Genomic DNA, 15,403 nt, shown 5'->3' on the forward strand with positions numbered 1-15,403 from the left:
GTCTCCGCCAACCTCACACATGTGCGACGTGCTCTCACCACAGCTCCGCGCTGAGATTTCTCAGTGGAAATTGATATTCTGTCTCATAAGATCTCATTAGATTAGATGTTGTCCGTGTTTAATCAGCTCACACATTAGGTTTCCAACCCTTCTTTTGACAAGGCGGTTTTGATATGTTCAGTAGCAGAAGAGGGGCTTGAGGAGAATCTTTTGTTATTTATGGAGGAGGGGCTGGAGGAGGAACAGAAAAGAAAAATGCTGTTGAGAGATAAAGACTTTATGACAGAACTATAAATGCCAGTGTTTGTGATAGGCTGCCTAGTAAGCTGTGCAAACTGCTACTGACAAAGAATTCTGTGTTTTTCTGGATGATCTGATGAATTAATAGAATAAGCTGCTTAGGAGACTAGTGTATTATTTCATTTTGCCACCTCCTTATGGATGTAGTTATGGATACTTGTAGCTGCTGAACACTTACCAAACAACATGCACAAAGTTGGGGTAAGTGAAATTAAGCAGTAGGATACATCGGCTTTCATACTGTGGTATCAGTAACATATTATCAGTATAGTAGGCTGTTAGGTTACCATGATTTGGCATATAATAATAATATTAATAAGTTAATATCATTAAATACCTGACAAATACAGGTATTTAATAATATTGATCTGACCATCCTGTGAATCTAAAATTTGCCATAAAGCCATTGACTTTCCACATAGCCAGCCATGGTCTAGCAGAATCAGATATATTATAGGGATAAAGCACTGCACCTTGTTATAATTGGTAAAGCAAAATCTCTCATTGTTGACACAGCTCTTCTGTATATGTTGGTATGTGCAGCATACTAGGCTATGAGAAGTGTCCCCTTGGGTCTTTAACCTTGAGATTTATCCTGGGAAATTGATGATGACTGGAAGCTTATAACTGAACTCACGGATTTGTCTTAGCTTGTATAAACACTATCCCTCAGCCAGCAAGTAATATTTGAGCACTTGTCTTCTTTAAGTGTATTTGTACCTTTTCACATTCAGTAGGTGACTGTTTCTTACTGTATTGTCAGATATTACCTAATAATAAATTGACTGTGCTATCTGTGGAGTGTGTGTCGCTCACATGGCTTGTTGTCTGTAGTGACAGCTGTTTAAGCTCAATCTGAGGTGATTTTATTTCATCGTCAGGTGTTTGCCATTTTGAAAAGAAACTCATCTCCTTTCAGTCTCACTTGCTGCTTTATTCACTAACGGCTTCTCTTTTGTGCAGTTTCCTCTCTCCCCCTGCAAAAGTAATAGAATATCAGTTTTCCTTTCAACCCCAGCTATAGAGAAGCTAGATTGCTTTGTGCATCACCATCAAAACGTAGAGAAGAGCATTGCAATCCACTTGTGTTCAAAAGTCTGAAACCATCTTGTCTCTCTGTCTTTGTATTAAAAGAGGGGTTAAGCTTTTATCCTGTAAATATGGCATGAAAATCCCACTGTCAACGACACATTCATTCTGAAGCTGAAAAACGGGGGCTTGTTATATAGTGAGATTTCAATAAAAAGAACACAAAATGCATTTAATGAAATTCAGATGCTAGGCCCTAGCTCCCTGAATCTCATTAAATGAGCTTTGTGCTGTTTTTCCATCTTCTCTTTGTAGAAGAGGTCCTCGAGTGCCCTTAATAATGTGGCAGATTTCATCATATTCCTGATTTAAAGAGGACAATGTCTGTCTTGTTCACTTGTTCTTTTCCATGCCCAAGCCAATCTCCACAGATGTACTCGGTGGTTTCTGGATCTGGCTCATGATAATATTCCATCTTGTGGTGCATTTTCTTTGAGTTACTCAAGTTTTGTTAAGGCTCTCCACTAACTCATTCTCTCCCTCTTTCTCTCCCCTTCCCTTCTCTGTTTCTCTTTGCATAGGATTTGGTTTCATAACTTTTGAGAGTGAAGACATCGTAGAGAAAGTCTGTGAAATTCATTTTCATGAAATCAATAATAAAATGGTAAGTCCACTCATTTTTTTTTTTTCAATTCCAGGTGGGCGTTGAAGGATTAATATTTGATTTCTTCTTTCCCCTAGTATTAATAGCAGGGCTGATGTGTGTGTGTGTGTGTGTGTGTGTGTGTGTGTGTGTGTTCATGTTCATATGCACAGGCTAACACACACACACATACACAATCACACACTGTGGGTCTCTGGGTCTCAGGGATGGGAAAGCAGTGGTGTGTACTGCCCACAAACCGTGAAATTGTGTGGCTGAGTTCTGCCTGTCAGGCTGAGGGAAGGGAGAGTGGAGCCTGTCCCTCTCTTTCTGAATCCCTTACTGCACACGCACACACACACACACACACACACATACACACACACACAGGAGGAGATGTTCAGGGATGAAACAGGGAAGCTACTGGCAGAGGTACAGTTCATTAGTCAGGGATTAACACCTTCCACAGAGTCCCAGTGATGCTTGTTTTATTTACACTGGTAGTATGGTCATCTGAGAGCTCTACAGTTCAGCAGCAGTTTTCTAAGTCATCATGTCACTTAATATAATTGACAGGAACCACCCTTGGTGTAGCAAGTGTGACATTAGGTACTCCTTCATCCAGTTCCACCCTGCAGGCCTCTTGAGAGATCCTGCATCATTTTAACAGTTCTGTGGATTAACATTCAGTGGAGGGAGTGCTTGCCTTAATGCCGCTCACTCAAGATGCTTCTCTCAGTGTGTATCCCTTTCTTCTAACCTTTTTTCTGAGACTGACTGACTGACTGGGTGTCTGACTGACAGGACCAGCGTAGTAGAACCAGGTCCACAGGGAGCAGCCCAGGTCACGTATGACCCTAGTATACATCCCTCCATGTGTCTGTGCTGCATCACAGTCGATGCTCAGAGCTGCAACCACAAAAGCCAGTGTGTGACAGAAATATCTGTATGTGTATGATGGAAGATGCTTTGTCACACTCAACTGTCTCAGACCCTCTGACATGAACACACAACTATCACACATCAACATGAAGCATGAATGCACATGCTGGTGTATTTCTTTATGCACACAAAACAATCGCTGTCTAAGTTTGATATCAGAAACAATTGAAAACCCATTTTTTCATCTGTTTACCAGTAAATCTGATATCATATATCTGTGGAGTACAATTTGACATTTCATTTTGTGTGTCCCATTCCAGTGTTTTTCTATTTAGAAAATTGACCTCACAGCCTGTTTGTGAGACTTCTCGATAATAATTGGATCGTAAAAAAATGAGACTTCATTTAATAAACAGTTCAAAAAGTTCATCATAACTAATTTATAAAATACTACATAATTTTTTTTTAAACAATTATAGTGGTCGTTTTCACAGCATGACTGTTATCAAGTAGCAGGGCAATAGGCTACCCCAATGTTCAGACATCATCAGATGTCTTTTTGACTATGAAATCTTTCTGTTTGAGAAAATGAGTACACAGTATATCCATGGTCAGTGTTCCTGGCATAAAAAAAGCTTACTATAGTGCCAAGAAATAGCTGTGAAATATTTGACATTTCCATTCCACCAGCAAAAATACTTTACAAGACGGAGACTTTGTCTGCATATATCACCAGAAGGACACCTTGCAGATAAAGTTTGGAAATTCTTTTTCAGCATTTTTGGAAGCATGTATGAAAACACTTGATAAGCATGTGGAAAATTTTTAATAAGCATGTGTGATCCCTTTGGGGATACGTCCTTCCAAACCTGCAACATCACAAGAAGCAGAATTGTTTATATCTAGACTGCTGTTTGCATAGAGGTACAGGTAAATTAATTTCATGATAAAGTTTTTTTTTTTTTTAAATAAACACTTGGTTGGAGCTTACTGCCTTAAGAACTTATTTAAGTTAAATAAGTCTACCTACCTTTTATTCCCCCTAGGTTGTACTTGCGACTTGCATTGTGACTGCAATTAGTATTTTTATTATTATTAATTAAAAAGAGTGGGACAGATTATTTATTTTTGTTTTTTTCACCCTCTTCTCTTGTGCCTTTTTGTCAGAGACATCAAAGCTCTCATTTGACTAGTTTAACCATGGATGGTTTTCTGAAGCTTTTTGTCACCTTCGTAAGGGTCCCTCTTGTTAACACCTACTGTGCACTTAACGACCTATAGGATGCAAGAAAGAAGTGTGTCTCTTGCATCTTTAAAAAAGTGCTGACATCTGAGAATAAAATGTGGAGTGTCTTAAGGACATTTTTCAAACACACCTCAGGTTCTACCTTTGTTGCACAGAGGAGAGTACTGGTTATCCAGTGTCTGAAGCACTAGCACACAAAATAAAAAATGCCTCCTGTCTTCATCCTTATGAAGTACAATACAGAAATAGAGCTCATCCATTCTCCCCACCAGTGTTATCTAAGATGGTTCTTGAATAATTGATGCAGACAGAAATTCCACCCCACTTGGGAGGACTATGAATGTACAGGGCTTCCCAGCTTATCCTTGCCTATCCTCTCAAGGGTTCTGGCAGTGTAGTGGTTCAATGCCCACCCAGATGTTAGTGACGGGACCTTTAATGACTTGGTCAATCACCCTGTGTTCATGTGCCACTGAGGCCTCACTCTTAGGAGCACTTTCTCTCTGTCACACTGAGTTCTGCCTCATGTATAATTAAAAATAGGGTGCTGCTTAGCAAGAAGCTCTCAACCTGTCCCACCAGCTGCGCTGACTTCTACTTTGCTCTCCTCTCTATGGACCACCTTGCTTTAGCAAATGAAGGATGTAATAAAAGTGTGGCTTATCCTCCCCGAGGCTCTACATGACTGCAGAAACATCCTTTAGCCAAAGCACCTTATATTAAACCAGTAAATATTTTGTTAGTGAAAATCAATGGACAGAAGATGGCTTGACAGTTTCTGAATATTTTTTATCACACCCTTTGGTTTCCATTGTACTATATAAATGTCTATTTCATACTGTACTGAGACAGCACCTTAGTACATCACAGGAAAGCTTGTGAATTTTGTGAAGACAGAAGTCCCTCCATCACTCCCCATCCTGCCATTATGCATGTGCAGCTAATTTATAATAATACCTATCAAGTATTGGCTCTGATGAGTGAGCAGTGTGCCATTAAAATGGACTCACATTGGTTTTAGTCAAGTACTTCAAGGTAATGTTCTTTAATGTGTCATTTTTAATATTCAACACTAGTGAATGATCACAACAGGGGGGAGGAATTTTCTGTTAGTCGTCAATTTCTCACTGTGTCTTCCTGACATGACCAACCAATTACTGCGCTGAGGAGGAGAATAAGCTCAGGCTGTACCAGTCACTGAGGTAAAAGACTAATACAGCAAGGCTTTTTCCATCCACCATAATAATGTAGCTACAGATATGCTCTGCACATTGTATTGATACCAGTAGAAATTTGACAAAGGAATGGCATTATAAAATCCATGCATCATTATCGACATAGCATTTTTTGTTACAGCGCCATGTAGTGATTTTTTTGAGGAGAAGGATGAAAGCATCATATGCCTTTTTTTTTTTCTTCTTAACTCTCTAACACATTTCTAAATCTAAAAAGAGGATAGAGCAAGGTTTGTAATTTAGTCTCTACCCATTAACAGTTAATTCTTGTTTCTCTGCAGGGATAGGTTTAAATAATAGTTATTATTTTTAGTGTTTTCTTTTTACAGTGTCTAGGGGGAGAACTTTCAACCTTAAATTTCACAGTTGCCAGATAAGTGCCTGTTGTTTTCAGGTTTGACTACTGATGCACCTACAGGCCAGAGTCACGACTGCTTGACCAAAGATACTGACATTTCACAAACTACTATATTGCAATGTCTATTATCCACAGCCTGAATGGTGAGATGGACCAGTGTTTCAATTAGTATTAGCAACCTACCCCTTATTTTTGGTTTTATTAAATCGCAGTTGGAGCAAGTGAGAATTTTTAGTTTTAGATATTTTAAGAATATTAGAAAATGTTTTTACAATTATAACATGAATAAAATTACTTAAACTAAACACACTTTAAATCACAGTATTCTATATAATATACTATACAATATAGAACATGTGCAGTAAACTGCTTAAAATTATACAATTTAACTTATTTTAAATACAACATATCTACAGAAATATTGTACTTTACAAAACTATAGTACTTATAATCCTATTTATTTGCTTTCATCTGCTGCCTTGAATAGTCAACAGTATAATATTAATTCAGATTTAAAGAGTAAGTCCATGCTGTGTCTTAAAAGGAGGGAAAATATAGTTTCATTAGGCTCCATGAATTAAAAGCTATTCTGTAACCCAACGGCACATAATGATAGTGACAGCCACCGAGTTGTGATGTACATTAAAATTTAACACCCTAACACTTGAAGCCATGAAATGTGTATGTATGTGTGTGCGCGCGTGTGTGTCTGCCTCAGCCTTGTGCTTGTATAAATCACCCCTGGACACTGTTATAGCGATAGACTAAACTAGCTATCACTATTTTAAAGGAGGTATCTACACAGAGGCACTTAGGTCTCTGGGTTGTTGAAAATGTCTTGGAAAATATTTTTTTTAAAGAGTGGAAATCTTAACAGTGTTTGAACATCAAGTGCCTAATAAGGGAGTAGAGCCGCCCTTCAGAGGAGTTTCAGTCCCTCATGCAGCACTGCCTTACAAGTTCTGGACTGTAAGTAATTGGATGTTTACCCTTCTTCATTGAAGAAGGAAAGCTTTGAGGGATGAAGGAGGTGGAAATCCACTTCACACTCCGCACTCCAGGATGTCTCATAAAAGCTCCATGATGTTCAGATCTGCTGATTGAGGAAGTGATGGAGGCCATTTGACGTCAACCTAATGATCATGGCCTCACTTTCGAATGTGTCTCTCAGTGTGTATGGGGACAACATCATTTTGGAGTATAGGAGCATGACAAGGGAAAAGTGTCGGCACTACAGGGTGCACCTGGCCCTTAAAATGACCTTATAGTCTTAGCTTTTATATAAACATACAGCGATATCATCGGAAGTGATGATTCCTGTGAGATTGCTGCCCACTGAACGTTTCATTTTGCTTTATCCATAACTTGTTGCCATTATAATAAGTTTAGCATTACTCAGTTGTCCCAGTTGTTTCCTCAGTTCTGTAAACCCTAGCTTTATGATAAAAATACATTATTGGCTAAATGCATGTAACTGTCATGCTTGCAATGTTTGCTTAGCTTTTTAGAGTGTGTATCTCCTCTTTTTTCACTGGTGAAAACATCTTTATCCACTAGAGATTGTTTTAATAGAAAATGTTCAAATGATATATCACTAAAGGTTCTAGCTTAAATGTGGACTTGGTTATCAGTCATTCTGTTCTTTAAATAAGCCACTTGTTAAATGGTTGTGAGAAGGCTTTTTCTTAAGTGAATAATTCCACACCACCATGCCTGACATTGTGCATTCAGAGTCGTGACATTTGCTAACTATTGAGTCTATGTGTTTTGACTGTTGAGCTGGGAGTGGGAGCTGGACTAAATGAATCACACTGTTTCCTTTCTTCAGTCTGCCACTCTTCTAATGGAATCCATTCACTAGTGAAGCTAAAAGGAGCTTCCCTTCTACACACACGCACACAAACATACACCACACCCACAACACTCATACCTGAAAGACAGTCATTGTCAGTCCACCCCACCCACACCTTCCCATTATACCTACAAGGTTAATATGTAAGGGAGATGTATTGAAAATGTCATTTCTGTGCTCGGCATTGTAGAGTTTGTTCATTTTATTTTTACATCAGTAGGTTGCTTTACAACGCTGATCAAGTAGTGCTTGTGAGAGCCTTGTTTGTGTGTGTGCATGTGTGTGCACCTCATAATTTCAGTACCAAGCTTGGTTATTTGTAGATAGAGAGTAATACCCCCCAAAAGTCATAAAGTCTGATTTCATAACCAGAACAAGATGGCAGAACAAAATCAAATATTCTGCAATGATACAAATATTCGGGGTTTGGCAATGGATGTGATATGGATTTTATCACCTCTTGGTTTTACTCTGAATTCAAAAATTCAAATAGTTTTTTTTCTTCTGTTTTTTTCTTTTCTTTTATCATGCTAGATCTTCCAAGCATGCATATCCACTGGCACCTATATGTCAACATCTGCCTCCTTATAGCACACAGCGTTTTGGGGAAGTGTCCTGGTGCTGCTTCGGATTACTTTTCACTCCTGACAAAGTGGGCAGCAGGTTGCTTGGATGCCACCCAACATGCACTTTTTTAAGCAGCTGTTGCCCACTGGAGTCTGAACGATTGCCCAAACAAACAGTAAACAGTTCAGATTTGTCCTAAGAAACCCTCAGCTTGGTTTAGCCCTCGAAGCAATCACAAAGAGTATTATCAAAGTTATTAAAAATAGTTATTTGCGTGTTTTAAGCACATTTGCTGTACTGTGTGTCTCTGTTTTGATCCCTCCCTGATGTTATCTTGGCTCACAGAGTGATGCAAATCTCAAAGATAAGCTATCCACTGCAGTTTAGCAGAGTAGCAGAAGAAACATCTCAATATATGTTGAAGCTGCACAGGCTCAGGTAACCAGTGGCCATGCCTTGTCAACAGTGTGGCAGGAAATGTCAGTTGTCTTGCAAACTGTTTATGTGTGTGTTTGAGACTCTCAGATCCCCTGGGTGCTATTTCTGCACAAAACAGTGCGACTTTCCTGACAGTGAAGGCAAAGCAGGTCAATGGGGTGTCGCTTTTCTCACAATGGTGCTCAAACATCTCCCTTTATGGCATCTAAATGGTGGATCATGATACTTTTCACAACACAATATCATGTGACTTCATAACATGAGAGTCACAGTTACAGAAGCCATAATTCAGGATGACACTTGCAGTTAAAATGAGAGCCTGTAAATCCAGTGTTCTTCCTCTGATGCAGTCTATAAAATCTTGTTTGAATCTCAGCGTTCACAGCTGTTGACCCCTTGCAGTCCTTTATTGTCAGGCTCACAAATATCTTGCTGTCTTTTTCTCGTTCTTTTACTTAGTTCACTCTTGAAAGCACCTGCCTCCCTCCCTCAAACATTTCTGTGTGTTTGAAGCAGGTGAACACCCACACACTCACAGTACCACAGATCCCCGCTCCTGGCTGGTTTTAAATCCATGACAAGGAGCCCTCTCGCTGAATATCAAAGACCCCCATCTGAGAGCATGCAGCCAAGACTCACACCCAGGTCCGTCTTACTCCCAGCAGGCTACCTGAGTGTCCAACTCGCTGGATGTGGCAGGGGCTACTGGAGGACACTCATCAGACGTTGTCAAGTCTGTGGTCTGGGCAGAACTCAGCTGAATTTGTCACCCAGCTATGTGAACATGTGAAAATCCCAACAGTGTGCTGAGATTTCTAATAGATCCATTTGTCCCACCGGGTTCCTGCTTCCATGCAAAGGGTCATTCTATGACGACAAGAGCGCTTATGCTCTCTTCAGCACAGTGTCAAACCATGCCAGCTGAACAAGGAGGGCCAGAGTAGCTGTGACAGCTACAAATTAGTTGAGGGAACTATATACTTTAGTTAGTCTGTTTCAAATGAAAGGGCTGCTAAGAGCAACAAATCACAACTGTGCAGCACAGCAACTTTTCCTATGTGATACAAACCTTTTTCATTAGTGCCCTCCTTTTTATATTTCTACCTCTGTGCTGGACATAAAGAGCTTGTTAGACTATTTATTCGGCAGCAACGTCTTACAGATGTGAAGTTTTATTTCAGCTTACTAAGTCGCAGCATCATGCTGTGTCTACCATTGGGAATGTGTGAATGACCTGTGTGTGAATAGCAATGTTCACCATTGGCCTGTTAGAGTTGCAGGCCTATTTGTATGGATGTCGTGCTGTACCTTGGTTGAGGTGTACACAACACTGGCGCAGTAGCCTGTCTTGTGCAGCAGGCCAGGATGACATGTGAATCGCAGCAGCCGAGAAAGCCCTGCTTAAGTGGAGGCAATAGGGAGAAGCAGGCAAGAGCCAGGAGGCAAACAGACAAACAGATGGACAGGCTGATGCCAAGCAGGCAGTGGAGCAAATAGATTGTGCAGCATGGTGAACAGACTCAGCCTACCAAAGAACAACCAACAGACACAAGACCATGCCACCCTTGTCAGCTGCCCACGCTTCTCTATAATTCATCAAGGTAGCATAGATATGGGGTAAATAGGACTCTTCGTCTTCCTTTTCAGATGGGAAATGAACAAACCTGTATGTGTGAGAACGGGTGTCAGAGAGTGAAAGACAGGAGAGCAATGATGCTGCAGCTGGAATTTGACTGTTGAGCACTGGGGACTTCAGCCCCACAATAGAGCCAAATGTATACAAACACATATACATAATGCACATGCAAAACAAGAACAAAACCTGAATTTTTATTGGCATAAGATTTTAAACACATTGCCTTGGCAAGACTTAAGTGAAATTAATACTGACTATATCAAGATTCTGTCAAGAGAGGTAGTTTTTGAGATTATTCTTTAGATGTAAAACTGGCTTCACAAAGAGACTGGACACAGCACCACACAGCAGGACTTTGATAATGGCACTGAAGAACAGAGCTTCTGCTACCTTGATGTCTCAAAAACTCGTGGAAAGTATTTAGCTTGTATTTCCCTGAGGCATTGGGCACATGCTCACTGGAGCAATAACCTTTGCTTTAATGCAGGAGAAGCATGAAGTTTTCCTTTGAGACTTCCCTCTAAAATGTGAGGTGCTCAGATTGACTCAGTCTTGTTTTTCTCTATGGAAAACATCCAGTGCTGTGCAAGTCAAATAGAAAAGCATCTTAAAGAGCTGAGACAGCCCTGTCAGATCTGTCTAGTTGTGTACCTACACAGTCTAATGGTTTGTCTCTGTGTGTGTTTGTGTGTGAACGTGTGCATGTGTTGGTGTTTGTCTGTCTACATAGGTAGAATGTAAGAAGGCCCAGCCCAAGGAAGTGATGTTCCCACCAGGTACACGAGGGCGAGCCAGGGGTCTGCCCTACACCATGGATGCCTTCATGCTGGGGATGGGCATGCTGAGTGAGTCATACACACATCTACTTACACAATAACACACACACACACACACACAGAGGCAAATATGCATACAAGACATAATAAGCATAAATTTATTAGGCATTTAATTGTATTTAAAGTGAGGCTGCTTTTTTTTTTGTTTGTTTTTTTTTTTACCAAGTGGTAAACAGAAACATGCAATACAAGCAGGGTTGGGGGGAATTCAGTCATCAATTTCTACCTGCTAAAAAAATCAAGTTATGCAAACTCTCGTCTAGATAACCCCATTAGGTGGGCACTGCCCCTAATTAGGCTGCTTCAAGGTGTGCCACCAGTGGCCACTGTGGTCTATTTCTGGTTGAGTCTGGTACAGGCAGCCCCTGGGCATATAGGAGCAGACCAGCACATTAGCAGGCTAAATGAAGAGGAAAATTGGTGTAATGTCATATTAAGGATTCATCACTGTGCCCCCCTTAATGGGTAATGAAGGGGACACACATGTCAGGGAGAGATCTCATCTACAGGGACCTCAGCTGCTGGCCCACCCCTCTTCATTACCATCCAGCCCATGCCTATGGGCCTTTTTATTTAACACTATTGCACTCTCACCCACCCTGCCTCCCTACCCACCCGCTGTCTTTGTCTGCCTGTCTGTCATTCTCATATATGTATATAATTTATATGTGCGACCCAACCAAATGGATTTGCCCCCACATAAAATATTTATTTTTTCCTTCAAAAGCAAAAGAGACATGCAGCTGATTGTAAGAGACTCATTTTGCTGTGCAAGTAGCCCCTTCGCCTCCCCCTTGTAGCAGGTGCACATGGAGCCACAGTCATATATTTTCATCTGTACCAGGTACGGTAATGTTTAAAGCAGCTTTGAGAGTTGATAAGTTATAGCAGTATGTTGCTTGTTCCTGTATTTTGTTTTAAAAAATGGACAGAAACCAGTGGATATAACTAGCAAACGGGGTGTTGTAAAAGGGCCAATAAACAATATCTATTTATCAATCTCTCTGTACAATCTCCATGTAATACTTATCTATCCAAAACTCTGTACATATATCTATTCATTTCTCCATCTATTTATATAAAGTTGGATAAACCGTCAGGCTTATTGCCGACTTGACCTTTTCACGAGGCTGATTATACAGTTGTTTGTGGTAAAAGTTTTGATACGACTGGCCGAGTGCTTCTGTCAGCTCTATCTAAGTCGTTCCCACTTCCATCTCATCTGTTAGAAGTATTTAACAAGCACAGTGAACTTTTCAGAACTTATTACAGACTAATGTGTCTGCGAAGAGGAGAGCACTCTTTCCCTCCATTGGGAGACGGCAGGCAGAAAGGCAGTGATGTGCTCATGTGAGAATATTAACAGCCAACTTGTTTGGAGACACTCTTATCTAAATGAAATTGGAACAAGGACAGTGAAACATTCCTTTATATAATTTGCATTTGGAAAAAGGGACCCTAGGCTCATTATTTAAGAAAGTGTAAGCTCCTTTTGTGCCAAATCTCATTAAAGCCATCCCTAGCTCCTTTGTTTACTGCCTCTAATCGAGGCATTTATCTTTATTGTGTGGTGCCCGATGTATGTTTGCTGAAATTAATACACATTTGAGCCTGGGTGAGGTATGGGTGTAGCAGATGGATAATTGATTTTAAAGTGAATCAGAACTGTTGAGCCATAAAATAGGTACATTAGCTTGCATATTAATAAGGCAAATAAGAGCACTGAGAGGCTGCCACCAAGTCAGACACAATGGCAAGCCGCATTTAGTGAAATGGCAGGAAAGATGGCAGGTTCTTTCCTTCTTCCTCTGTCTTTTTTTCTTTCCACCCACTATCTTATTTCACAGTATTTGTAGATATGCACATAGTATGAATTTCATGAGATAGTAGCTTAACTTAACATGTATCTTAATCCACTTCCCCAGACTTTCATATTCCTCTCTATACATCTCTCTTTAGGTGTACACATCTGGCTGCAGTTTTGTCATTTGTAGTCTTCATATAAACTAGGAAAATGCTTTTGCCATTTCAGAAAACATTAAAATAAGAGAATATGCGGAGCTGCAGTATCTAAGCCAGCAATTTCAGTTTGTCATTTATTCTGTTTAAAAGCAAGACAGTATCAAACACATAATATCCTATGTTTTGCGGTTCGTGATAGCTTTTCATTGTGTCATATCACAGTTGTTTTCAGGCCAAACAAACAGTGAGGGGTTTTGTGAAAGCTATCCATCTGTAGCTTCCTGGTGATGACTTCTCATCAGCAGCTGATGAGGATTTTTATTTTTTCTGATGTAGCCTCTGTCCTGTTTCATCCCTGCCAGACCCCTCACCGCCTCTCCGAGTTGCATTTCTTTTTGTCTGCGAGAAAGTGTCTGGGAGAGGCATTTTCCCATTGGGTCAGGAATAAATTGAACTTCTTCATGGACAGCAAACACTGATTAGATATTTATGACCAAGGTCAACCCCTCTGATTCCAGCTGGCACAAGCTCTGAGGCATACAGAACAGACAATCTACACACATGCTCACAGTCATACACACACACATATGCACGCACTCAGCCTACATAGACTCGCGCACATACCCAACCACGCACTTATGCATGGATGCAAAATATGTTTTGACATATTCACTCTGTTGAAACAAACATTGATGTGTATATGGCGTAATCTCTAGACAAAATATGTAAATGTCTAGCTTTGTACTTGCTCCAGAACAATGTGTCAAAGTATAGCCATTGTGCTGGGAAGTTGTTATTTAGCTGTATTTACGGTAAGCTCAATTAGTCTGTGGTGACTATAAGAATTTGTTGCCCAAGATTTACAGTCTAGATGTTCAGATGTTAATGTGACTGTAGCCAGTTTATCACTCCGGTACATAGTTAACAGGAAGTGTGGACACAGCACCCTGAAAGAGGTTTCTGAGGTCAGTTTCTGAGGTGCAGCTTACACACAATGAAGAAAGAACTATCAAGGTTGGATACTGTGATTCATTCCTGGCCTAAAGGACTTCCTCTTATTAGATAATTTAGTCCAGACTTATGGTTTAAGGTGATAATAGCTTTAGGAAAACCGATAAAGACTGAGGCATATACCATAATTAGAGGGTTAATTATGTTTATATTACCTTTGATGGTGCTCAAATTCTCACTGACTCACACACAGACCCACTTTCTCACCCACCCACTCTTCTCAAATTTCTTGTTTTGTCTGTATTCCACTTGCTATCTGCCTGCTCCCTCACACCCCATTTCTCAATATGTTGCCCACAGCTGCTTCTGTCTGAAAACTGTCCAGCTAATTAACTGGTGGGTCTGCGGTTGTAATAAGAATCATGACAGCAGATGAACAATACATCTGCTACTCTTAAATTTTTCTAATGACGCCAGGTCCTCTTTGGGGCTCTCTATCCACCCAGGGACTGTACAACTTCTCAACAAGCCTGTACCCTCGAAAAGAGTTTGACTTTGGTTTATAGATGACACTTTCTGATTACATTTGCTTCAGCATATTTATTAATTCCTTGGCTGTGGATCACCTTAATTCTGGACAAAATGAACACTTACTAACACTAATCCAGATTTTCTGATATTGGTGGGATGATTGAATGTCTGCAACAAGTACAATATGATGTCTTACCAAACTGTTGATATTACTAGGTATAAATGTAAATGATTTATTCATATGCACTCAGTTATATAATCTAAAATCTACTGATTCGTTTTAAGAGATAAAATATCAGATGAAACTCAACGACTCAAAGAGTTGGTGAAAATTTAAAACGTGAAAATTGTTCAAAACATAATAGTGAAAGAGTAATACTATACATAGACAAAAGCGTGGTGTTCAAAACTGTCTCTTCATGCTGACCTCCCACAGACTGAAGTAGTTGTATGCAGTCTGATTGGTTAAACACATTTAGCACATGCTTGTGATTCCCATGGAGCATCGGTTGCCCTAGTAACTCGAGATAACTACTGCAGATAACAAGTTAATCACTAGTCAAACCAGCAGAAAAAAAACAGAGCTAAACCCAAGAGAACGCTACGCTGGAGGTGCAAATAAAGGAGCAGCTATCTTTTCCTTGCCCTTGGCACTTTTTTTTAACAGACCACATTTAGCCATATTAACACAAGAACCTTTCTGCTATACTGAGGACGCACAGAAAATAAACAGACGCCAACGTCTTTTCCTGCTGTAAAGTGTTACACCAAGCTATAAAAACGCCTGAGAACTTATGGCTGAATAAATAATGGCAATGAATCAGACAGTTAAGAGCCAAGAGCAGTGGTCTTTGTCTAGGAGCTTATCAATGCTCTGGGTTTCTAGCTATTAACCATTCATTTGTCCCAAGAATGCATGAAGATGGAACTGGTACAA

General features: G+C 40.1%; 1 protein-coding gene across 12 annotated transcripts in view; it reads left to right on the top strand.

Annotated features, from left to right (window-relative positions):
• The window catches only part of LOC113143332 (RNA-binding protein Musashi homolog 2-like), a 208,585-nt gene that overhangs the window by 151,469 nt on the left and 41,713 nt on the right, over positions 1-15,403 (top strand). For all 12 annotated transcript variants that reach the window (XM_026328889.2, XM_026328893.2, XM_026328894.2 and 9 more), the window contains exons 8-9: positions 1,911-1,993; positions 10,917-11,031. In XM_026328889.2, the coding sequence (XP_026184674.1) occupies positions 1,911-1,993; positions 10,917-11,031 (198 nt within the window). The remainder of the gene's footprint in view (positions 1-1,910; positions 1,994-10,916; positions 11,032-15,403) is intronic.

Source organism: Mastacembelus armatus, chromosome 14, assembly GCF_900324485.2.
Source record: "Mastacembelus armatus chromosome 14, fMasArm1.2, whole genome shotgun sequence".
Lineage (NCBI taxonomy): Eukaryota > Metazoa > Chordata > Actinopteri > Synbranchiformes > Mastacembelidae > Mastacembelus > Mastacembelus armatus.